The sequence below is a fragment of the Mustelus asterias genome, chromosome 17, assembly GCF_964213995.1.
Source record: "Mustelus asterias chromosome 17, sMusAst1.hap1.1, whole genome shotgun sequence".
Taxonomy (NCBI): domain Eukaryota; kingdom Metazoa; phylum Chordata; class Chondrichthyes; order Carcharhiniformes; family Triakidae; genus Mustelus; species Mustelus asterias.
Window position 1 is genome coordinate 76665501 of NC_135817.1, and position 24185 is coordinate 76689685.

The 24185-nt window shown below is 45.4% G+C and overlaps 1 protein-coding gene across 1 annotated transcript in view; it reads right to left on the bottom strand.

The window, feature by feature from the left end:
* The window catches only part of ripk4 (receptor-interacting serine-threonine kinase 4), a 56967-nt gene that overhangs the window by 14435 nt on the left and 18347 nt on the right, over positions 1-24185 (bottom strand). Inside the window, exons 2-4 of the mRNA XM_078233005.1 lie at positions 4865-5156; positions 2319-2464; positions 1320-1369 (exon numbers count right to left, since the gene is read on the bottom strand). Coding sequence (XP_078089131.1) covers positions 1320-1369; positions 2319-2464; positions 4865-5156 — 488 coding nt within the window. The remainder of the gene's footprint in view (positions 1-1319; positions 1370-2318; positions 2465-4864; positions 5157-24185) is intronic.

Below are 24185 nucleotides of genomic sequence, written 5' to 3' on the forward strand. Positions count from 1 at the left end.
TTCCTTAATATCTGGGGGATTAGCAGGGTAAAATACGTAGGGTGATTGGGATAGGGTCTGGGTGGGATTGTTGTTGGTGCAGGCTCGATGGGCCGAATGACCTCCTTCTGCACTGTAGGGATTCAATGCGTTTACTCTGGCGTTAGGCTGCAACTTGGGTGGTGGAAAACTCTAGAAATTTGATAATTTATGGCATTGTGCAAAGAAAAATGGTGGGTGAGAATTGCTGAATTGTCATTAAATCTCAACTGCATGGAAATCCACCACTTCTACAGTCACGATCCTACATGTGACTGTAATGTGGTAAAGAACATCCACGTGGATGAGCACTGTTGTGTATGTGGTCTCTGTTTTGTTAAGACAGTACAGCAATAGAGGGTCACCTGACTTGAGAAACCAATGGAAACTGAGAATGAGTGTTCACACCACTGGGTGGAGTCCTCAGGCAGAGTCCTCTGGAAGCATGGAGTAAGCATGTAGAACTGGGGCACTGCCCCAGGGCTGCCTCCCTGCTGCATAAACGTCCTGTACCTAAGTTTCTCTATTCAGTAAATGCCTTCCTTGTTCCAACAAGGTCTGAAGTCGCTCTTAAAAATTCCAGATGTCGGCCACACTAAACATATAACAAGCACAATACTGTGTTGTTAAAAACCAAGAACAAGGTCACCACCACCTCCTCAGGAAAACTCACAATGCATAGTAAACACTGCTCACGTTCCAATATTGTTTTTATAAAGGTATGAAGACTGGCTGCACTCTTAAAGAAAGTTAATTAACATAGAGTGGGACCATCAGTAGGCAGGTTGAATGCAGAGTAGGGAATATCATAGTCATGAAGGAGGAACGAAGTAGGAGCCAGAACAAAGCCTCATCCCAAGAGCTAAGGAAAGAGAAGCCATCAGCCAGAACAACAATCCTAAAAAGAACTTTCCAACAAAGATGGCAATCCAGCTTTCACAGCACAGAGCAAAATAAATGGCTTGTAAATCTCAGCAGGTCTGACAGCATCTGTGGGGAGAGAATGGAGCCAACGTTTTGAGTGTAGATGACCGTTCATCAGAGCTCTAACAAAGGGTCATCCAGACTCGAAACGTTGGCTCTATTCTCTCCCCACAGATGCTGTCAGACCTGCTGAGATTTTCCAGCGTTTTCTGTTTTTGTTTCAGATTCCAGCACCCGCAGTATTTTGCTTTTAAAATAAATGACTTATTGAACTGAAATCTTTGCCTTTGAAAGCACCAAGTGTCTGTGGTGATGGAGGAAAGTTCTTTCAAGTGCAGATACATCGACAGGAAAAGGGAACCCCTGACAGCACGTACCTGCAAATGGCTTCTTCTGTGTTAAAATCCCCCAGATGACAATGGAAAAACTACAATAGGAATAAAAACATAATTAAAGAGCTGTTGAAAGAGAACTAATTGAAGAAAAATTTGACATTGAAGAAGGTAATGTTGAAGAAGAAAGGCAATGGCATAGCTGTATTTTCACTGGACTAGTAATTCAGAGACCCAGGGTAATGTTTTAAGGACCCAGGTTCGAATCCCGCCACGGCAGATGGTGAAATTTGAAATCAATAAAAAATATCTGGAATTAAGAATCTACTGATGACCATGAAATGATTGTCGATTGTTGTAAAAAAAAACCATCTGGTTCATTAATGTCCTTTGGGGAAGGAAATCTGATGTCCAAACCTGGTCTGGCCTACATGTGACTCCAGAGCCACAGCAATGTGGTTGACTCTTAAACGCCCTCTGAAATGGACACTCAGTTCAAGGGCAATTAGGGATGGACAATAAATGCTGGCCCAGCCTGCGATGCCAACCTCCCATGAATGAATAAATAAAAACAAGTAAGGATGAGCTTCCTCTTTTAAACCAAGCCTGGGTATATTAATACCTCCAGCTTAGCTGCATCAGCAATACTGGTATCTCATCATAGAAAACTCCCAAGCAGCAACTCTCACCAGTGCACCAATTTAAATTCCACCTGTATTCCATTTGAAACCAGGGCAGATGTGGAATAAAATTGACCCAGATATTTGCTAATAAACCCTTGGCGAATGTGTGTTTAGGTTTGCAAAGAGGACCATATCCAACCCTGGAAATGGTCAGCACGTTTCTCTTTACGATAACTTCTGTTGGTTGAAGACTTGTGTCGGATTGTGTGGTCTAAAAGCCATGTCCTCAGCTCACCTACAACCAAACCAAAAACGGTGGCTGCAACAGAAAGTGCCACCTTTCACTACTCCCCCCCGCACCCCCATTTCTTTAATAAAATTATTCCAGCCTTCATTCAGGGTGAGGAGGGAAGTGACTAACCTGTATACATCATGCTTAATGTCAGAGTTCCTCTTCTGTCGTAAACGTTCTGGGGGCAGGTATGCAATCGTACCACAGAAACCATCCATGCTAATGTCTTGCGTGTTAGACAACCCATTCCACCTCGCTAATCCAAAGTCTGAGATCTATGCAGAGAAAAGGTTTAATTTACAATGACATGTATTTAAATACTGCCTTTAACTTAGTCCCAAGGTGACACATTACGAAACAAAATATCACACCAAGCCATAATAGAGATACACGGGAAAATCACCAAAAGCTTGGTCAAAGAGGAGGCAAGTAATTTAGAGGGGCAGAGAGGGCTGGAGGGGGCCTATAGGCAGTTGAAGGCAGAGCCACCAACAGTATCATAGAATCCCAACAGTGCAGGAGGCAGCCATTTGGCTCAATGAGCCTGCACCGACAACAATCCCACCCAGGTCCTATCCCCTTATCCCACACTGGAATAGCAGAACACTGGAATTAAAATCAAGGAGATGCAAGTGGCCAGAATTGGAGGAGCACAAATATCTCAGAAGGCTATAGGGCAGGAGGGGATGAGAAAATCAGGGAGAGGCGAGGCCTTGGGAGAGATTTGGGGACCAGGATGATAAATTTTTTTAAAAATCAAAGCCCTGCCTAACCAAGAGTCGGTGTGGGTCAGCGATTACGAGCAATGGGCCAATGGGACTGGCTGCGTGCTACAGCAGGGGCAGCAGAATTTTGAATGACCTCAAGTTTACGGAGGGTAGAACGTGGGAGGCCACCCAGGAGTGCATTGGAGTGATCAATTCTACAGGTAATGAAAGCTTGGATGATGATTTCAAGAGCAGATGAACCAAGGCGGGGATAGAGTTTCAGCAACAGAAGAGCCGGTTTGTGAAAGATGATAGGGCGGCACGGTAGCACAGTGGTTAGCACTGCTGCTTCACAGCTCCAGGGTCCCAGGTTCGATTCCCGGCTCGGGTCACTGTCTGTGTGGAGTTTGCACATTCTCCTCCTGTCTGCGTGGGTTTCCTCCGGGGTGCTCCGGTTTCCTCCCACAGTCCAAAGATGTGCGGGTTAGGTTGATTGGCCAGGTTAAAAATTGCCCCTTAGAGTTCTGAGATGTGTAGGTTAGCGGGATTAGTGGGTAAATATGTGGGGGTAGAGCCTGGGTGGGATTGTGGTCGGTGCAGACTCGATGGGCCGAATGGCCTCCTTCTGCACTGTAGGGTTTCTATGATTCTATGAATGAAAGTAGTTTACATCCTAACAACAGAAAGCCCAGGTTACTTTTTCCAAAGCCAGTATTAAATGGAGAGTATTATGTAATATCAATGAGAAGATTGGCTTATTGTTTGGGCTGTTTCAGTATCATATACCGAATCCGCTAAACATTCTTTTAATGGGAAATCAAAAGACTTATGAAACATTTTTGAGTAACAATGTGATGACATATTAAGCCACAGAATTCTAGGACTTGGCCGGGATTAGAGAAGCTAGATTTCTTTTTTCTTAAGATCAGAGAAGATTAAGTGGAGATTTAATGGAGGTGTTCAAAATTATCAGAGGTTTTAAGAGTTAGTAAAAGAGGAATCAATTACCAGAAGGGACAGAAATAAGATACTTAAAAAGGAACTATATGGAGATTCCAGCGTTGGACTGGGGTGGGCACAGGAAGTAGTCTCACAACATCAGGTTAAAGTCCAACAGGTTTATTTGGAATCACAAGCTTTCGGAGCGCTGCTCCTTCATCAGGTGAGTGGAGAGGTAGGTTTCACAAACACAGAGTATATAGACAAAGACACAATTGCAAGAGTTGCATTCCAACCATTATCTTGCAATTATGTAGCTGTCTATATACTCTGTATTTGTGAAACCACCTCTCCACTCACCTGATGAAGGAGCAGCGCTCCGAAAGCTCGTGATTCCAAATAAACCTGTTGGACTTTATCCTGGTGTCGTGAGATTTCCTACTGTAACAAAAGGAACACGGGGGGAAACAGGAGTATACCTATTTTTAACCACAGTGAGATCTGGAATACATTAAAGAGTATTGGAAGCAGATTCGGTAACTTACAAAACACCAATCTTGATAGAAAATTTTTCCAGCGCCAAGCAACAAAATGGGAATGAAAGGGTTATCTAAATATTCCCATTCAAAAACCCAAGCTCATTTCTTGCACTGTGACAACTGTAGTCAATGATTCCCCCACAAAGTGCGTTCTCACTGGGGAAAATGCAGAGCAGAGACCAAACAACGGGAGAGGGAATCACATATACCACCCAGTCAGAGACATTCACATTGGCCAGATAAATGGCTGCCTCCAGCTGTCTGTGGAATGATACAGGAGGTTGGGTCACACAACAGGCAACAAGAGTAAGAAGGGGATTGGGTTGAACAGCAAGAGGGAGAGAGAATGGGATTGGAATACACAGCAAGAGGGAGAGAGAATGGGATTGGAATACACAGCAAGAGGGAGAGAGAATGGGGGAAAGAAAAACAGAAAAAAACAGGCAAAAGCAGAAAATAAAAGTACTCTGTTAGACTTCCAATCCCTTACCTTCACGTGGTGGTGTGCATCCAGCAGTATGTTTGCAGGTTTCAGATCCAGATGCAGTAAGGGTGGGGACATGCAATGAAGGAAATTCATGCCCACTGCTGTCTCATGTATGATACGGAAACGCAGTTCCCATGGTAACACTTCTGAGGCCAGCAGTTTTTCCAGGGATCCAGTCTCCATGTACTCCATGACGAGTCCCACTGGATCCTTGCAGATCCCATACACTGGGAGAATGTAACGGAATTTTGCCATTTCCATCTTCTTGGCTTCTTCCAGCAGCTCTGCATTCTCTCTGCAAGACAAAGAGTAAAGAAACTACAATTCTGACCTGGAATTTGAGCAGCACTTGGAAGAGGTTATGATGGAGAAGACGGTCACTCATCTCTTTCGGACAGAGGAACGAACTTCAAAGTCAGATAGAGAGCAATACAAATTTTTTAACATTCATTCATGGGACATGGGCATCGCTGGCTGGCCAGCATTTATTGCCCATCCCTAGTAGCCCTTGTTCAGAGGGCAGTTGAGAGTCAACCACATTTCTCTGGCTCTGGAGTCACATGTAGGCTAGACCGGGTAAGGACAGCAGATTTCCTTCCCTAAAGGACATTCGTGAACCAGATGGGTTTTTCCCATCAATCGACAATGGTTTCATGGTCACCAGTAGATTCTTAATTCCAGATTTTTAAAAAAATTGAATTCAAATTCCACCATGGCGGGATTTGAACCCAGATCCCCAGAACATTAGCCGAGTTTCTGGATTAATAGTCTGGCGATAATACCACGAGGCCACCGTCTCCAGGTTTACTTTAATTTGTACCGTTCTCCAATTTACCTGCTTTTGATAAGTTTGCGATTGGATGCAAGTAATTCGATCAGGCTGTAGCCTGACATTAAATATCAAACTGATAAGCTATCAGAGATAGTGGCGGAGTGGTAATGCCATTCAGAGGCCCCAGGCTAATGTTGGTGGATGAGTTCAAATCCCACCACGGCAGCTGGTAGAATTTAAATTCAATTAATAAATCTAAAATATAAACCTGGTCATGCAAAAAGTAAAATATGAAACATGAAGACGGTGACAGCGATCAGCATTTTTTTGGAAATAAACACAATTGGTTCACTGATTACTTTAAAACAAGGCTGGCAAATTGCAAAGTTTATTTATTAGTCACAAGTAAGGCTTACATTAACACTGCAATGAAGTTATTGTGAAATTCACCTAGCCGCCACTCTCCTGTTCGGGTCAATGCACCTAACCAGCACGTCTTTCAGACTGTGGGAGGAAACCCATGCAGACACGGGGAGCACCCGGAGGAAACCCATGTAGACATGGGGAGAACATGCAAACTCCACACAGACAATGACCCAAGCCGGGAATCAAACCCGGGTCCCTGGCTTTATGAAGCAGCAGTGCTAATGACTGTGCCACCGTGCCGCCCCCAACAGTGACTCCAGTCTGTGGCTCCAGACCCACTGAAACGTGGTTCACTCTTGACCGTCCTCTGAAATGGCCAGAAAGTTCAAGGGCAACTAGGGATGGGCAATAAATGCTGGCCTTGCCAGAAATGCCCACCTCCCATGAAAGAATTCTTTAAAAATATACAATAGCCCTGGGGAATGGTGCATCATAGGTTCATAGAAATCAGAGAATCATAGAAACCCTATAGTGCAGGAAGAGGCCATTCAGCCCATCGAGTCTGCACTGACCACAATCCCACCCAGGCTCTACCCCCATATCCCTACATATTTTTACCCGCTAATCCCTCTAACCTACACATCTCAGGACACTAAGGGGCAATTTTAGCATGGCCAATCAACCTAACCCGCACATCTTTGGACTCCACACAGACAGACAGTTCAGCAGAATGATTTTGGGGTGAAGAGGATTAACTTAGCACAGGCTTATGGCTAATCTTCTATTCCCTCATGTATGGCAAGTCACGTTGCAGCTGTATCGAACTTTAGTTAGGCCACATTTGGAATATTACGTACAGTTCTGGGCGCCACACTACCAGAAGGATGAGGACGCTTTGGAAAGTGTACAGGATGTTGGCTGGTTTGGAGGGTATTAGCTATGAGGAGAGGTCAGACAAACTTGGTTTGTTTTCACTTGAACACCGGAGGCTGAGGGGCGACCTGATGGAAGTTCACAAAATCATGAGAGGTGTAGATAGAATGGATAGTCGGAATCCTTTTCCCAGGGTAGAAATATCAGTTACTAGGGGACATGGGCTTAAGGTAAAAAGAGGGAGAGTTTAAAGGAGATGTGAGAGGCAAGCTTTTTTTTTTTACACAGAGGGTGGCGAGTGCCCGGACTGCACTGCCAGGGGAGGTGGTAGAAGCAGATACAATAGCAATGTTTAAGAGGCATCTTGACAGATATATGAATAGGGAGAGAATAGAGGGATATGGACCACATAGAGGCATACGGTCTTTATTTTAGAAAGGCGTCATGTGTCAGCATGGGCTTAGTGGGCCGAAGGGCCTGTTTCTGTGCTATACTGTTCTTTGTCTGGAAGATTAAGGGGTGATCTTCTAATTGAGTTATTTAAGATGATTAAAAGATTTGATAGGATACATAGAGAGAAACTATTTCCTCTGGGGAGGAAGTCCAGTCCAAGTGGGTACAATTTATGAGCTAGGCCATTCAGGGATGATATCCAGAAGCACTTCTTCACACAAAAGGTGGTAGAAACCGGGAACTCACTCCCTCAAAAAGATGGGTCTGGGGATCAACTGAAAATTTCAAAACATAGGTACATTTTTTGCTAATAATATATGCAGAGCCAGGATGAGAAAAATGGAGTTAGTGATGCAGCTCAGCCACGATCTAATTGAATGGTGGGGAGTTCAAAGAGGTTAAATGACCTACTCCTGTTTCAGTAAGGGAGTCACAGTAAAAGGGGTGGCACAGTGGCAAGCACCACTGCCTCAAAGTGCCAGGGACCCGGGTACTCCTTAGTGTCAGGGGGATTAGCAGGGTAAATATGTGGGATTACAGGGATAGGACCTGGGTGGGTTTGTCAGCGGTGCAAGCTCAGATAGGGTCGAACGGCTTCTTTCTGCACTGTAAGGATTCGATGATTCTATGAAAATCTACTCCCGCCCAACCTCATACACTTCCCAGCCTGGGTCACTAGAAAGAGTTGGAATGAACCAAATGAACTTGCTGAGACCAGTTGTAGCACATGCTGTTGTACATCAGAGGGGAAAACATCTGAGCACTGCACTTGCCTCCCCAAGCCTCACATTAAGTGAGGTAATGTAACCTCGGCCAAGTATTGAGCTGGGACCTTGGCTAGGGTAAAAGCTCCTGTGAACTAATGTTTGCCTGGGTAAAGTACCACGCAGTTTAGAACAGAGCCACTCAGTGCAGAGAGTTCCATATTCTATCTTGACCTGCGTGGCAGTATTGATCGCCATGTTACAATGAGCTACTCTAGCTCTGGGTTCAAGAGGAAATGAAAGAGGAAACTACCAGGATCCTGATCACTATCTAATTGGCCCTACTGCAAAATGATTGTATGAACTTTGGGTATACTCAGTGCTGGGACTCTGCCATTGTGCTCCCCAGATATTCAGCTGACGTCACCTAATTGGGATGAGACCGGCGACCACAGTGAGGTGTCATGGAACAGTTCAGATGGTGGGCGGCATGGGTGGCAGAGTGGTTAGCACTGCTGCCTCACAGCGCCAGGGACCCGGGTTCGATTCCCGACTTGGGTCACTGCCTGTGTGGAGTTTGCACGTTCTCCCCGTGTCTGTGTGGGTTTCCTCCGGATGCTCCGGTTTCCTCCCATAGTCCAAAGATGTGCAGGTTAGGTGGATTGGCCATGCTAAATTGCCCCTTAGTGTTAGGGGGACTGGCTAGGGTAAATGCATGGGGTTAAGGGGCAGGGCCTGGGTTGGATTGTGGTCGGTGCAGATTTGATGGGCCGAATGGCCTCCTTCTGCACTGTAGGGATTCAATGATTCTATAAGATGACCATTTCCAAGCGTACAAAGAGTTGGCCCCTTGGGTCACAAGAAATTTGTACAAGCACCGAAATACACATAACTCGTCAATAAAGATTTGTATCTTCATATACCTTCACAAGCGAATGACATCTTGGGGATAAACTATTGAGCAAGAACTATATCACTGGTTGATTTAATTCAGAGACTGTCTGGAGCCAGTCGGGGAAGTTAGATTTCCAAGGTTGTCACATCAAACAAAAGTCATTCATAGCAACTACAGCTATTGCTCCAGGTAAAAAGAGTCCAGTGTAAACCCATCACATTATCATCATCGGTGCCAGCACAGAAATCTGTACGCCTTCAGCAATACAGCACGGAAACAGGCCCTTCAGCCCAACCAGTCCCTCCGACCATGGTGCCCTCCCAGCTAGTCCCAATTGCCTATGTTTGGGCCCAAATCCCTCCAATCCTTTCCCATCCATGTACTTATCCAAATGCTTTTTTAATGTTGCTATTATCCTTGCCTCAACCACTTTCTCTGGCAATTCGTTCCATCCACGCACCACCCTCTGCATGAAGAAGTTGCCCCTCAGGTCCCTTTTAAATCTTTCCCCTCTCCCCTTAAACCTATGCCCTCTAGTTTTCAATTCCCCTTCCCTGGGAAAAAAAGACTATGGCCGGAATTTTACCCCCCCGGCTGCCACAGGAATCGGAGCGGGCGAGGGGCGGAGCATAGGAAGGTCTGTTGACCTCGGGTGGGATTTTACGATTTTGGGATGAGCGATGCGGTAAAATCCCGCCCCATGCGTGTTATCCTATTGATGCCCCTCATGATTTGAAACATCTCAAAAACGTCATCTTGTACACAACGTGTTCCGTAAGATTGACAAGAGCTCTGCATTCCAGAAAATAATTGCTGCAGTTACTCCCTCGCTACATTAACATGTAGTTTTGCTGTAACGTGGGTAAATTTTTAACAGGGAGCGTGCTATTTATTGCTGATAAAAGGATGCAAGCACCTTGTTTTACACAGAAAATATATATCACCAAGCACGATCAGGACATTTACAACTTGCCTTGGAAAACAGCTCACAAGTCTGCACCTGCAAATGCCCGATTCCCAAAGGTCAAAGATTTTTCAATTCCTCTTTGAAGGAAAATAAGGAAGTGGCAAGTATATTGTGCCAATCTCTTAAAACAAATTTTCAGATCCGCTGCTTTTCACATTTGACAAAGGCCGACAGTGAGAGAGAACCTGGTCACTGTCTGTAGGGTCTGCACATTCTCCCCGTGTCTGCGTGGGTTTCCTCCGGGTGCTCTGGTTTCCCCCCATAGTCCAACGACATGCTGGTCAGGTGCATTGGCCAGGCTAAATTCTCTCTCAGTGTGCCCGAACAGGCACTGGAGTGTGGTGACTGGGGGATTTTCACAGTAACTTCATTGCAGTGTTAATGTAAGCCTACTTGTGATGCTAATAAATAAACTTTTACATAACACATCTTCAACGCATTTATCCATTATTGCGTTTTCACCTCTGGAGTCCAGTCCAGAATCATGGAATGAAAACTTTCCTGTCAGCTGACAATAAGGGTTCTGTGTGGAATGTGATCGGGTCATTTTAGTTCGTCTGGACACCTCAGTATAAAACAGATCCTCATCTAGCATTAAAAAGTAACGTTTATTTATGAGTGTTTACCAGGCTAATTCCTGGGACGGGCTGGTCTGTCATATGAGGAGAGACTAAGGCGATTAGGATTACATTCACCGGAGTTTGGAAGAGTGAGAGGGAATCTCATAAAAACTTGTAAAATTCTAACAGGATTAGACAGGGTAGATTCAGAAAGAATGTTCCCAATGGTGGGGGAATACAGAACATGGGGTCATAGTTTGAGGATAAGGGGTAAACCTTTTAGAACTAAGGTGAGGAGAGATTTCTTCACTCAGAGGGTGGTGAATCTGTGGAATTTACTAACACAGAAAGTAGTTGAGGCCAAATCATTGTCTGATTTCAAGAAGAAATTAGATATAGCACTTGGGGCTAAAGTGATCAAGGGATATGGGAGGAAGTTGTGGAGGGGGGGGGTGGTGGGATGTGGGAGATCAGGATATTGAATTCGATGATCAGCCACGATCAAAATGAATGGCGGAGCAGGCTTGAAGGGCCAAATGGCCTACTCCTACTGCTTGTTTCTATGCCACAAGTAAAAATCCCCTAGTCGCCATACTGTTCGGGTACACTGAGGGAGACCAATGCACCTAACCAACACGTTTCTTTGGACTGTGGGAGGAAACTGGAGCATCCGGAGGAAACCCACGCAGACACGGGGAGAACGTGCAGACTCCGCACAGACAGTGACCCAAACCGGGAGTCGAACCTGGGTCCCTGGCGCTGTGAGGCAGTAGTGCTAACCACTGTGCCACCATGCCGCTCAAAGTTTGCAGTCTGTATTCAGAAAGGCCACAGGATGACTGAGGTATGTCATACCGACAATCTCCTGAAGAATGGGTTAAAGAATAGAATTGAAAGAGCTTTACTTTCTACTTTACCTGACCCAGGTGTTCATGATGCCCAACTCAGGGGGTGGGGTTTCTGGCTGCGCTTGCCCAAAGACTGGAAAATCTCACCCGAGGTCAACAGGCCTTTACATGCTCTGTGTCCTGCCCGCTATGATTCCCGTGACGGGTGGTACGGGAAACTTCTCCCCAGGGAAACATCTCATGATCTTGCTTAGGGACACAAGAACATAAGAAATAAAGGGAATAGGCCACTCAGCCCCTCAAGCCTGTTCCACCATTCCATAAGATTCTATGCTTATCCGATTGTGGGTCAGCTCCACTTTTCTGCCTACCCCACATAGCACTGGATTGCCTTGTCGATCAACTTTGGAATAGATCCAATGACCCAGTCTCCACAGTCCTCTGGAGGTCAGAATTCCCAATATTAATGACTGTCTGGGAGAGAAGAACTTCCTCCTCACCTCCATCTTAAATGAGAGATGGCTTATTGTGAAACTATGCCCCCTAGCTCTGGACTCCTCCACAAGTGGAAACATCTTCTCAGCATTACCCTGTCAAGTCCCTCAGAATCTTGTATCTCTCAGCAAGAACACCTCTCATTCTTCTATTCTCCAATGAATAGAGGCCCAACTTGCTCAGTTTTTCCTCATAAGACAATTCCCATTATCCTGTGCATTAGTCATTTTATCATAGAATTCCTACAATGCTGAAGGAGACCATTCGGCCCATTGAGCCAGCACTGACAACAATCCCGCCCAGGCTCTATCCCCATAACCCCATATATTTACCCCTGAAGGGTCAACTTAGCATGGCCAATTACTCTAACCCTCATATCTTTGGACTATGGGAGGAAACCAGAGCAGCAGGAGGAGACCCATGCAGACACGGGGAGAACGTGCAAACTGCGCACAGAGAGCTACCCGAGGTCAGAATTGAACCTGGGTCCCTGGCGCTGTGAGGCAGCAGTGCTAACCACTGTGCCACCTTGAGTGATTCTTTGCTGAACTGCTTCCAATGCAAGTGCACCCCTCCTGAAACAAGACCAAACACAAACCTCACCTGGATGAGCATCACATTTACAAAAACACAAACAGCTGCTGGATTTTAATTCAACACAAACTGGATCTAAAAGCCAAACCTCCTTTCAGGCCAACGGCTGAAGTCACCTCACCCGGCTGCTACTGGGCCTAGGCTCGTGGTCAATGCTTACAATACAACAAAATGTGGTGACACAGTGGTTAGCACTGCTGCCTCACAGCGCCAGGGACCCAGGTTCGATTCCCAGCTTGGGTCACTGTCTCTGCGGAGTCTGCACGTTGTCTGTGTGGGTTTCCCCCGGGTGCTCCGGTTTCCCCCCACAGTCTGAAAGACGTGCTGGTTAGGGTGCATTGACCCGAACAGGCGCCGGAGTGTGGCGACTCGGGCATTTTCACAGTAACTTCATTGCAGTGTTAATGTCAGCCTACTTGTGACAATAATAAATAAACTTAGACTTGTGAAGGGATTCTATGATAAATGGTGATCACATCCAGACTCCTGGAGGAACTGGAATATCTCATTGGGACAACAGGGTCCAGTGTCCTGAGGCTAAAGTCAGGAAACATTTCTACAGTACTTATTGCAGAGGGAACCATCACAGAATGCTTACTTCCTCATTGGTGTTTTACAGTGAATGACCCCTGTCCTCTTACCTATTACACCATCCCCGCCTATGACGTCTCTCCAACACAAAAAAAAAGGTTTCCTTTAAGGTTGAATATCAACCCACATTGCAAATAAGGCGCATCTATGTTGCACGTCATATAAACGCTTAAGAAGTCTTACACAACTACCAATGTTCTGACGAAATCGAACTGAAATCTTTCTCTACAGACGCAGCCTGACCTGCTGAGTATTTCCAATGCATTTGGTTTTTATATCAATGTAGTGCGTCTCTAACTAAGCGTGAAATCGAGGCATAATGGCCAATCATAATCCATTCCCATTTCATTGTTTAGTTAACAAATCTCGCCCAAATCTTCCACTGGCCCCAGAACCCCCAGGTTTCTCAAGGTGGCGTCGGAGCGAGGTGACATCTTGCAAGCTGTGCCCAGCATACCTTCTAATTCTATCTTTTACTCTCGTTCTCTGCTTCCAAAACTTCACTCTAACTCTTTTAAACCCTCTAACAATGCTCTCATTCAATCTCTTATCTTTCTCTACACACTAGCTATGACTGTAACACTACATTCTGCACTCTCTCCTTTCCTTCTCTATGAACGGTATGCTTTGTCTGTATAGCGCGCAAGAAACAATATTTTTCACTGTATACTAATACATGTGACAATAATAAATCAAATCAAATCAAAACCTTAGGCTTATCAACGCTCCAGGATTAGCCTGGAGTCTGCAGGAATTGAAGGTTCATCTCCAGAGCAGTCCTGGAGAAAAATTACGATAACTCTTTTTGTTTTCCAATTGGCGTAGGAAGGAAGTGCGTCACATAAATGGATGTGTTGGCTGACTAATGGCTGGAGCGCGGAGAAAAAGTCATGTGAGGAAACCACCAGAAATGCATTTAATCACAGTTGGTAACCCTACCCTGGGGCTAGGGAGCAATAAATAATCCAGGCTTCTCAGCATCCCCAGAAATTTATCTCTTGACTTCAGCTGATGAGTGCCTGGGTGACTACGTCAGGTGCCCGTGACCAGGTGGCACAGTGGTTAGCACTGCTGCCTCACAGCGCCAGGGACCCAGGTTCAATTCCACCCTCAGATCACTGTCTGTGTGTGCAGTTTGCACATTCTCCCCATGTCTGCGTAGGTTTCCTCCCACAGTCCAGAGATGTGCAGATTAGGTGGATTGGCCATACTAAATTGACCCTAGTGTCAGGGGGATTAGCAGGTTAAATATGAGGGATTATGGGAATAGGGTCCGGGTGGGATTGTGTTCAGTGCACACTCGATGGGCTGAATGGCCTCCTTCAGCACTGCAGGGATTTGATGATTTGATGACTTGCATCTCAAATTTAACGCCATTTCAGTTGTCATGGCGTTAATGCTCACTCAATCATAAATCCTAGTGTTTACCCAAGATCTCAGTTCCTTTCATTCAGCGGCCAATTTATTTTTCCACTTCTTCTCAAAAGGAGTATCCGGTTTGATGCTCAGGTTACACATCTCTGCCCATAATGTGCTCTGATGAAAGTTCAGTCAAGACCAGGCTTTCAATAGGCATTTTCTTCCCACCACCAACTCATGTTTATACATCTTTGCATTGAAAGCAATTCAGAGGAGGTTTATTAGACCAATACCTGGAACAGGTGGGCTGTCTCATGAGGAAAGATGGGACAGGCTAGCCTTGTATCTGGTGGAGCTTCGAGGATTAAGGTGGCTTGATTGAAACACACAAGACCCTGAGGGGGTATTGATAGCGTGGATGTAGAGAGGATGTTTTCTCTTGTGGGAGAATCTGGAACGAGGGAATCACTGTTTAAAAATAAGGGGTCACCCGTTTAAGACAGAGATGAGGAGTTTTTTTTCCCCTCGGAGGGTTGAGAATCTCTGGGAAATCTCTTCTTCAGAAGGCAGTGGAAGCAGAGACTTTGAATTTTTTTTTAAGGCAGAGCTAGACAGACTGTTGAGAAGCAAATGGGTGAATTGTCATCAGGGGTTGATGGGAATGTGGAGGTGAGGTTGGGAATGTGGGGTTGAAGCTACAATCAGATCAGCCATGATCTTACTGAATGGCCGGGCAGACTCGAAGGCCAGAGTGACCTACCCCTGCTCCTAACACGTATGTTACTGTGATAAAGGGCAGGATTTTATGGCCTGGCTCATCCTGAGCTACAGTAAGAGATCTGTTGACAGGTGACCAAAGGTTTTTGCAGAGAGGTACTTCTTAAAAGCTCTTTTGTATCAATGTGTAGAAGGCCCAACAAGAGATGGAGCAGTGCTGGATCTGGTTCTGGGGAACAAAGCTGGATTAGTGTTCAATGTGGCAGTGGGGGAGCATTTTAGTGATAGTCACCACAACACAATGCGGTTCAAGTTTGTTATGGACAAGGGGAAAGATGGCCTGCAAAATGTTCCCTATAGGGGAAACATAGGAGCAATAAGCACAGGGAAAATTCAGGACTGGACAAAGAACAAAGAAAATTACAGCACAGGAACAGATCCTTCAGCCCTCCAAGTCTGCACCGACCATGCTGCCCAACTTAACTAAAACTCCCTACCCTTCCGGGGACCATATCCTTCTATTCCCATCCTATTCATGTACTTGCCAAGACGCTCCTTAAAAGTCACTATCGTATCTGCTTCCATTACCTCCGCCGGCAACGAGTTCCAGGCACCCTGTGTAAAAAAATCCGTGATGTGGAGATGCCAGCGTCGAACTGGGGTAAACACAGTAAGAAGTTTAACAACACCAGGTTAAAGTCCAACAGGTTTATTCGGTAGCAAATGTGTGGCTTTTGCTACCAAATAAACCTGTTGGACTTTAACCTGGTGTTGTTAAACTTCTTACTGTAAAAAATCTGTCTCATACATCTCCTTTAAACCTTGCCCCTCGCACCTTAAACCTATGCCCCCTAGTAATTGACTCTTCCACCCTGGGAAAAAGCTTCTGACTATCCACTCTGTCCATGCCTCTCATAATCTTGTAGACTTCTATCAGGTCTCCCCATAACCTCCGTCACTCCAGTGAAAACAAACTAAGTTTCTCCAACCTCTCCTCATAGCTAATGCCCTCCATACCAGGCAACATCCTGGTAAATCTTTTCTGTACCCTCTCCAAAGCCTCCACATCCTTCTGGTAGTATGGCGACCAGAATTGAACACTATATTCCAAGTGTGGCCTAACTAAGGTTCTATAAAGCTGCAACATGACTTGTCAATTTTTAAGCTCAATGTCCCGGCCGATGAAGGCAAGCATGCCATATGCCTTCTTGACTACCTTCTCCACCTGCATTGCCACTTTCAGTGACCTGTGTACCTGTACACCCAGATCCCTTTGCCTATCAATACTCTTAAGGGTTCTGCCATTTACTGTATATTTCCTATCTGTATTCGACTTTCCAAAATGCATTACCTCACATTTGTCCGGATTAAACTCCATCTGCCATCTCTCCGCCCAAGTCTCCAACTGATCTATATCCTGCTGTATCCTCTGATGGTCCTCATCACTATCCGCAAATCCACCAACCTTTGTGTTGTCTGCAAACTTACTAATCAATCCAGTTACATTTTCCTCCAAATCATTTATATATATTACAAACAGCAAAGATCCCAGCACTGATCCCTGAGGAACACGCTTGTCACAACCCTCCATTCAGAAACGGACCCTTACACTGCTACCCTCTGTCTTCTTTGACCGAGCCAGTTCTGTATCCACCTTGCCAGCTCACCTCTGATCTAATGCGACTTCACCTTCTGCACCAGTCTGCCATGAGGGACCTTGCCAAAGGCCTTACTGAAGTCCATGTAGACAACATCCACTGCCCTACCCTCATCAATCATGAAGAAGAGAAAGTTTTTTAGCAAGTCCAAAGGGAACAATTCAGCTGTGGTCCAAGAGGAATATATAAAGTGCAAGAGGGAACTTAAGAAAGCAATCAGAAGATCAAAAAGGGGACATGAAAAATTACTTGTGAACAAGATTAGGGAGAATCCTAAAATATTCTATAAATACATTAAGGGGAAGAGATTAATCAGAGAAAGAGTAGGGCCCATTAGAGACCGGCAGAAGGGGGAGGGGTGCAAATGTGTGTGTGAAGCCACAGGACATTGGTTAAATGAACCCTTCTCATTGGTCTTCATTCAGGAAAAGCAGGACATAGGTACGGAATTCAGGATAAAGGATCGTGAGGACCTTAAACAGATTGACATTGGAAACGAGGAGGTATTGGAGGATCTGTTGAGCTTAGAAATGGACAAATCCCCAGGCCCGGATGAATTCCATCCCAGGCTGCCGAGGGAGGTGAGGCAGGACATTGTATGGGCTCTGACACAAATTTTTGATTCCTCTCTGTCCACGGGGAAAGTCATGATGTGGAGATGCCAGCGTTGGACTGGGGTAAACACAGTAAGAAGTCTCACAACACCAAGTTAAAGTCCAACAGGTTTATTTGGTAGCACAAGCCACTAGCTTTCGGAGCGCTGCTCCTTCATCAGGTAAGTGGGAGTTCTGTCCACAAACAGGGCATATAAAGACACAAACTAAAAAGTGCTCATGTGTGTGGATGAGGGAAGTGCAGTTGATGTAGTTTATATGGATTTTAGCAAACCCTTTGACAAGGTCCCACATGGAAAACTGAATGAGACAGTTGAGGCACATGGATTTCAGGGAAATCTGGTGAGATGGATCCGTTTTGAGATAACACCAAGATTGGTAGAGTGGTTAATAGTGAAGAAGGAGGTCGTAGGTTGCAGGAAGATATAAATGAGTTGGTCAGATGGGCAGAGCAGTGGCAGATGGTATTTAACCCTAATAAGTGTGAGGTGATGAACTTGGATGAAGTAACAGGACAAGGCTGTGTTTAATGAGTGGCAGAGCAGTAGGAAGCTCAGAGGAACAGATGGATCTTGGGGTACTTATTCACAGATCCCTGGAGTCCACAGAGCAGGTGAATAGGTAGTTAAGAAGGCATATGGGACACTTGCTTTTATCAGTCATGGCAGAGAGTATAAGAGCAAGGAGGTTATTTTGGAGTTGTACAGAACGTTGGTTCGGCCATAGCTGGGGCACTGTGTGCAGTTCTGGTCACCTCACTATAGGAAGGATATGATGGCACTAGAGGGGGTACAGACAAGATTCACTGGATGTTGCCTTGGATGGAGCATTTGAGCTATAAGAAGAGACTAGATAGGCTTGGATTGTTTTCTCTAGAGCAGAGAAGGCTGAGGGGGGGACATGATTGAGCTGTACAAGATTATGAGGGGTATGGACAGGGTGAATAGGAAGCAGCTTTTCCCCTTGGCCGAGGGGTCAATCATGAAGGGGAATAGCTTTTGGATAAGGGACAGGAGATTCAGAGGGGATTGAAAAAAAAGAAATTCCCTCAGAGGGTGGTGAGAATCTGGAATGCACCGCCTGGGAAGATAGTGGAGGCTGGAAACCTTCCAACTCTTAAAAAGTATTTGGATGAACACTTGAAGTATCTCAACATTCAAGGATATGGGACAATGCTGGAAAATGGGATTAGCGCGACTTTAGTGGTAGTTATTGTCAGTGCAAACTCAATGGGCCAAAGGGCCTTTTCTGCGCTCTGAGTCACAGTAACTCTGTGACTCTATGCGAAAACATTTGGTCACCTTTCAACAGATCTCTTAATGTGCCTCAGTGTCAAACTTTGTCTGATAAAGTCCAAAGACGTGCGGGTTAGGTTGTTTGGCCAGCTAAATTGACCCTAGCATCAGGAGATTATGTGGCCTGGGTGTGGTTGGTGCACCCGATGGGCCAAATGGCCACCTTCTGCACTGTAGGGATTCTATAATAACTCTATAAAACTCCAGTGGCTGCCATAAGATGGCCAATTATGTTGCAAGGTGTCAAATAAATGCAGTTCAATTATTGTTGAACATCGGGCATTTAAATTCAATGAGTACAGAACAGCGGCAAACAACCACGCCACCCATTAACTTGGCTTCACACCTCCCCATCACAAACAGCATTTAAATTTCGGCACAAGTCCAAGCACACACACTTCTTGCCCACACGCAATTATTGCCACCAGCACACCAGGAGCATTGAGGAACCCTCAGCATCTAATTGGCTTTTTGACTGCTGCAGGTACAGCTGGCAATCAACAGCAGTCACGCACACAAAGCTTAACAAGAAGTAGCCACCCACTCACTTAAATATACAGTTCCTGTTCAAACAAGCCTAATCTCACACTCAAAACCCATTAAACTTTGGCTGCTGTTCCCAATTTAAATCTGCTTGAGTGACCCAAGTTAGTTTGCCTACAGAAACTAACAAGGTCAAAACTTGGGACTTACTGAGGATTGGTTCACTAATACATCACCAAGCGAGTCACACAAGAGCAAGAATCTTTCTCTACACCCTAGCTATGACTGTAACACTACATTCTGCACCCTCTCCTTTCCTTCTCCCTGATGTACTCTATGAACAGTATGTTTTGTCTGTATAGCGCGCAAGAAAAAATACTTTTCACTGTAGACCAATAATAAAAATCAAAAAGAATATGCCAAATTTGATGCCACATTGCACTAACACTGCCAGTCTCAGGAAAACCATTCCCCTGATGCAACCCATCTCCCCTTCAGGTCCCAGAAAGAGAAAATGCTGGAAAATCTCAGCAGGTCTGGCAGCATCTGTAAGGAGAGAAAAGGGCTGACGTTTTGAGTCCACATGACCCTTTGTCAAAGCTTTGACGGGGGTGACACGGTGGCACAGTGGTTAGCACTGCTGCCTCACAGCGCCAGGGACCCGGGTTCGATTCCTGGCTTGGGTCACTGTCTGTGTGGAGTTTGCACGTTCTCCCCGTGTCTGCATGGGTTTCCACCAGGTGCTCCAGTTTCCGCCCACAGTCCGAAGGATGTGCTGGTTAGGTGCATTGGCCATGCTAAATTCTCCCTCAGTGTACCTGAACAGGCGCCGGAGTGTGGCGACTAGGGGATTTCCACAGTAACTTAACTGCAGTGTTAATGTAAGCCTAGTTGTGACACTAATAAATAAACTTTAACCTTAACTTGTCGCACAATCTGTATTGGGAAGATTTCCCTCTACTTACCTGTGATTTATATCTTTAAAAGCTCCTTTATTTACTATATCTGCATTACCTTCTGGGCAAGTACATCCCTCTCATACGAATATTTCATCTCATTTTCCCAGTCATAGCACATGACTGCTCTTGTCACCGTATGATATAGATCACTATCTCATTGCCAGAACTATTAACCCATTATTCTACACTCAGGATCAACATTCTCTGACACAACCTCAAGTCGTTAATGGCCATTAAACCACTTCTAAAGTGCAAATGAGTATCATTGCTGTCAAGGCTCAGTTGGAGAGATTTCTACGGGTAAACATTAAGAAATCCTCATGCAGTAGATAAAAGGTCATTGTTCAGAAATGTTAACCTGAGCTATCCTTCTCCAGAGATGCTGTGCTTTTCCAGCCCATTTAGTTTCTAAGGGGACATAGTGGCAAGCATTGCTGCCTCACAGCGCCAGGGTCCCAGGTTCAATTCCGGCCTCACATCACTGTCTGTGTGGAGAATCATAGAAATCATAGAATCCTAGAAACCCTACAGTGCAAGACGCAGCCATTCGGCCCATCAAGCCTGCACCAACAACAATCCTATCCCAGCCTATATCCGCAACCTCACATTTACCTTGCTAATCCCGGGACACTAAGGGGCAATTTAACATGGCCAATCCACCTAACCTACACATCTTTGGACTGTGGGAGGAAACCGGTGCACCCGGAGGAAACCCACGCAGACACAGGGAGAACGTGCAAACTCTGCACAGACAGTGACCCAAGCCGGGAATCGAACCCAGATCCCTGGAGCTGTGAGGCAGCAGTGGTAACCACGGTGCCACCGTGCCACCTTATGTTTGCACATTCTCCCCGTGCCTGCGAGCGTTTCCTCCGGGTGCTCTGCTTTCCTCCCACAATCCAAAAATGTGCAGGTTAGGTTGATTGGCCATGCTAAATTGACCGTAGGGGGATTAGCAGGGTAAATGTGTGGGGTTACGGGAATCAGGCTTGGGATTTTGATCAGTACAGACTCAATGGGCCGAATAGCCTCCTTCGACATTGTAGGGATTCTATGATCCTATGGCTGAAAGGTCTTTGGAAATGTCTGTAATGTTTCTTTGACGGTATTGATGCATCTCATGATGTATGTAGAAAACCTGAATATTATTGCACCGTGTGTGATGACCACTTTGCAATGCTCTTTCAGATATTTTACGAAAATATATTTTTGCAAAAAAAAAAACCTTTTAGTTTACATTCCAAATTTCCAGCATGTGCTTTATGTCCTATGGATAAACCCAGGCAGCAGAAACTGGGGGACCTCACATTTCAATTAGTTACCATGAAAATAACAACAACAATTAACCTCTCAACTTGATAAACAAAAAGTGGCGAACACCTTGCTAAATTGATCATCAAATTTTGCCAAGATGGAAATTTCCTCTCTGTGTCGCTGGGGAACATCAGAAAGAGCGCTTGAGCAAAGGACAGATTATGGTCGAGGGACTGGTTTGTGTATATAAACTAATTGCAACACCAGGTTAAAGTCCAATAGGTTTATTTGGAATCATGAGCTTACATGAGTCACAATTGCAAGACTCGCATTCCAGCCGTTGTGCCTTTGCCCATATATGCCGTGTTTGTGAACCCACCTCTCCACTCACCTGATGAAGGAAGGAGCAGCGCTCCGAAAGCTCATGATTCCAAATAAGCCTGTTGGACTTTAACCTGGTGTTGTGAGACTACTTACTGTGCCCACCCCAGTCCAACACCAGCATCTCCACATTATAAATTAATTAAATAAATTAGAGATGGCCAGGCATTATGTTTGCAAGTTATGCAAAGGCAGAACTCGGTTGGACTGTTCTTCAGCCGGAGAATGGTGACTCTCTGGAACAGACTGGCAACTCACACGGTTAACACCAACCTTCCCTGAGCCAGAGCTGAACCTATTTCTGGTTGAGGGTGTCACCTCGCACAAAAATGGGAGGCTTCCTGGTATGGAAAGCAGGAACTGTGTGACATCCTGCTCTAGTTCTGATCTCCCAAGGGAGTAAGAGTATCATTTTAGGGGGAGACGGTGGCAGAGTGGCAATGCAACCGGACTAGTAACCCAAGAGTCAAGCTTATGCTCTGGGAATATGGGTATAAATCCTACCATGGTGGCTGATGGAACTTAAAATTTCACCAATAAATCCGGAATCGAAACCCAATCCCGGTAATAGAACATAGAACATTACAGCGCAGTCCAGGCCCTTCGGCCCTCGATGTTGCGCCGACCAGTGGAACCAATCTAAAGCCCCTCTAATCTACACTATTCCAATATCATCCATATGTTTATCCAATAACCATTTGAATGCTCTTAATGTTGATGAGTCCACTACTGCTGCAGGCAGGGCATTCCACGCCCTTACTACTCTCTGAGTAAAGAACCTACCTCTAACATCTGTCCTATATCTCTCACCCCTCAATTTAAAGCTATGTCCCCTCGTGCTAGCCATCACCATCCGAGGAAAAAGGCTCTCACTATCCACCCTATCTAATCCTCTGATCATCTTGTATGCCTCTATTAAGTCACCTCTTAACCTTCTTCTCTCTAACGAAAACAACCTCAAGCCCCTCAGCCTTTCCTCATATGATTTACCCACCATACCAGGCAACATCCTGGTAAATCTCCTCTGCACCCTTTCCAACAATGTTGGAATGGTGACCATAAAACAATCGGCGATTGATTTTAAAACCCATCTGGTTCATTAAAGTGCTTTAAGGATGGAAATCTGCTGTCTTTACATGGCCTGGTCTACATGTGACTCCAGACCCGGCATGTTGACCTTTAAAGGGCGGCATGGACAAGTTGGACCGAAGGGCCTGTTTCCATGCTGTAAACCTCTATGACTCTAAAACGAAAGGTCAAGGGCAATGCAAGATGGGCAACGAATGCTGGTCTTGTCAGCGATACCCGCACTCCATGAAAGAACAAATAAAAAAAATAATTCCAGTTCCCCCAACCCAATTACATGTCTATAGGCAAGGTGAGGAGTGGTGCAAGGTGAGGAGTGGCATGTGATGCCGGTAAGTCTTTCCCTGTCCATCATTTTCTCCTACTCGTATACAGACAATATAGCACCATGAACAGTCTAATCTCTAAAATACCTGCTAAGTTACACATTAACGTCAATAGCAGACTCTTGCTAACTCCTTTTGCTGCCAGCAAATCGAAATGCTCCTCGAGAATTTTGAAGTCCCTTTTCAACACGCGACTTTTTCCTGCGACAAGATTTGTTACGCAACTATTTATTTTCTGCGATTGTTGAGTGAGCATAGGATTAGGTCATTGATCCCATTCCATCATAACTGATCTGTACTTCAACCCCATGGGTGTGTGGGTGTCTGAAGCGCTTTCCAATTTCACTACTAAGTGATCCATTGCTAATTTTAGAAATGTGGCCTCTTTGTACAATCACAGTTTGAACAAAGTTCCAAAAGGAATTTGATACGGTTTCACACAGATATTTAGCTAAAAGTAAAGTTCATGGAATGAAAGGCCGCACATTCCAAACCAATGACCTCTACCATCTAGAAGGACAAGGGCAGCGGATCCATGTGGACAGAACCACCTGGAGGTTCCCTTCCAAGTCACTCACCAACCTGACTTCAAAATATATCACCGTTCCTTCACTGTCAATGGGTCAAAATCCTGGAACTCCCTCCCTAGTAGATGCCCCGACACCTCAGGGACTGCAGTGCTTCAAGAAGATGGCTCACCACCACCTTCTCAAGGACAACTCCCCCCCTCCACCCCCCCGTATTTGTGTGGGTTTCCTCCGGGTGCTCCGGTTTCCTCCCACAGTCCAAAGATGTGCAGGTTAGGTGGATTGGCCATGCTAAATTGCCCCTGGGTGTCAGGGGTACTAGCTAGGGTAAATGCATAGGGTTATGGGGATAGGATCTGGGTGGGATTGTGGGCGGTGCAGACTTGATGGGCCAAATGACCTCCTTCTGCACTGTAGGATTCTATGATTCTATAACTAGGATGGGCAATAAATGCTGGCCCTCTAGCGACACCCACAACCCGCACATGAATAAAAACAAAACAAAGGCTGGTTAAGAGATTGGTTAAGAAGAGTAAAGGGTAGTGGG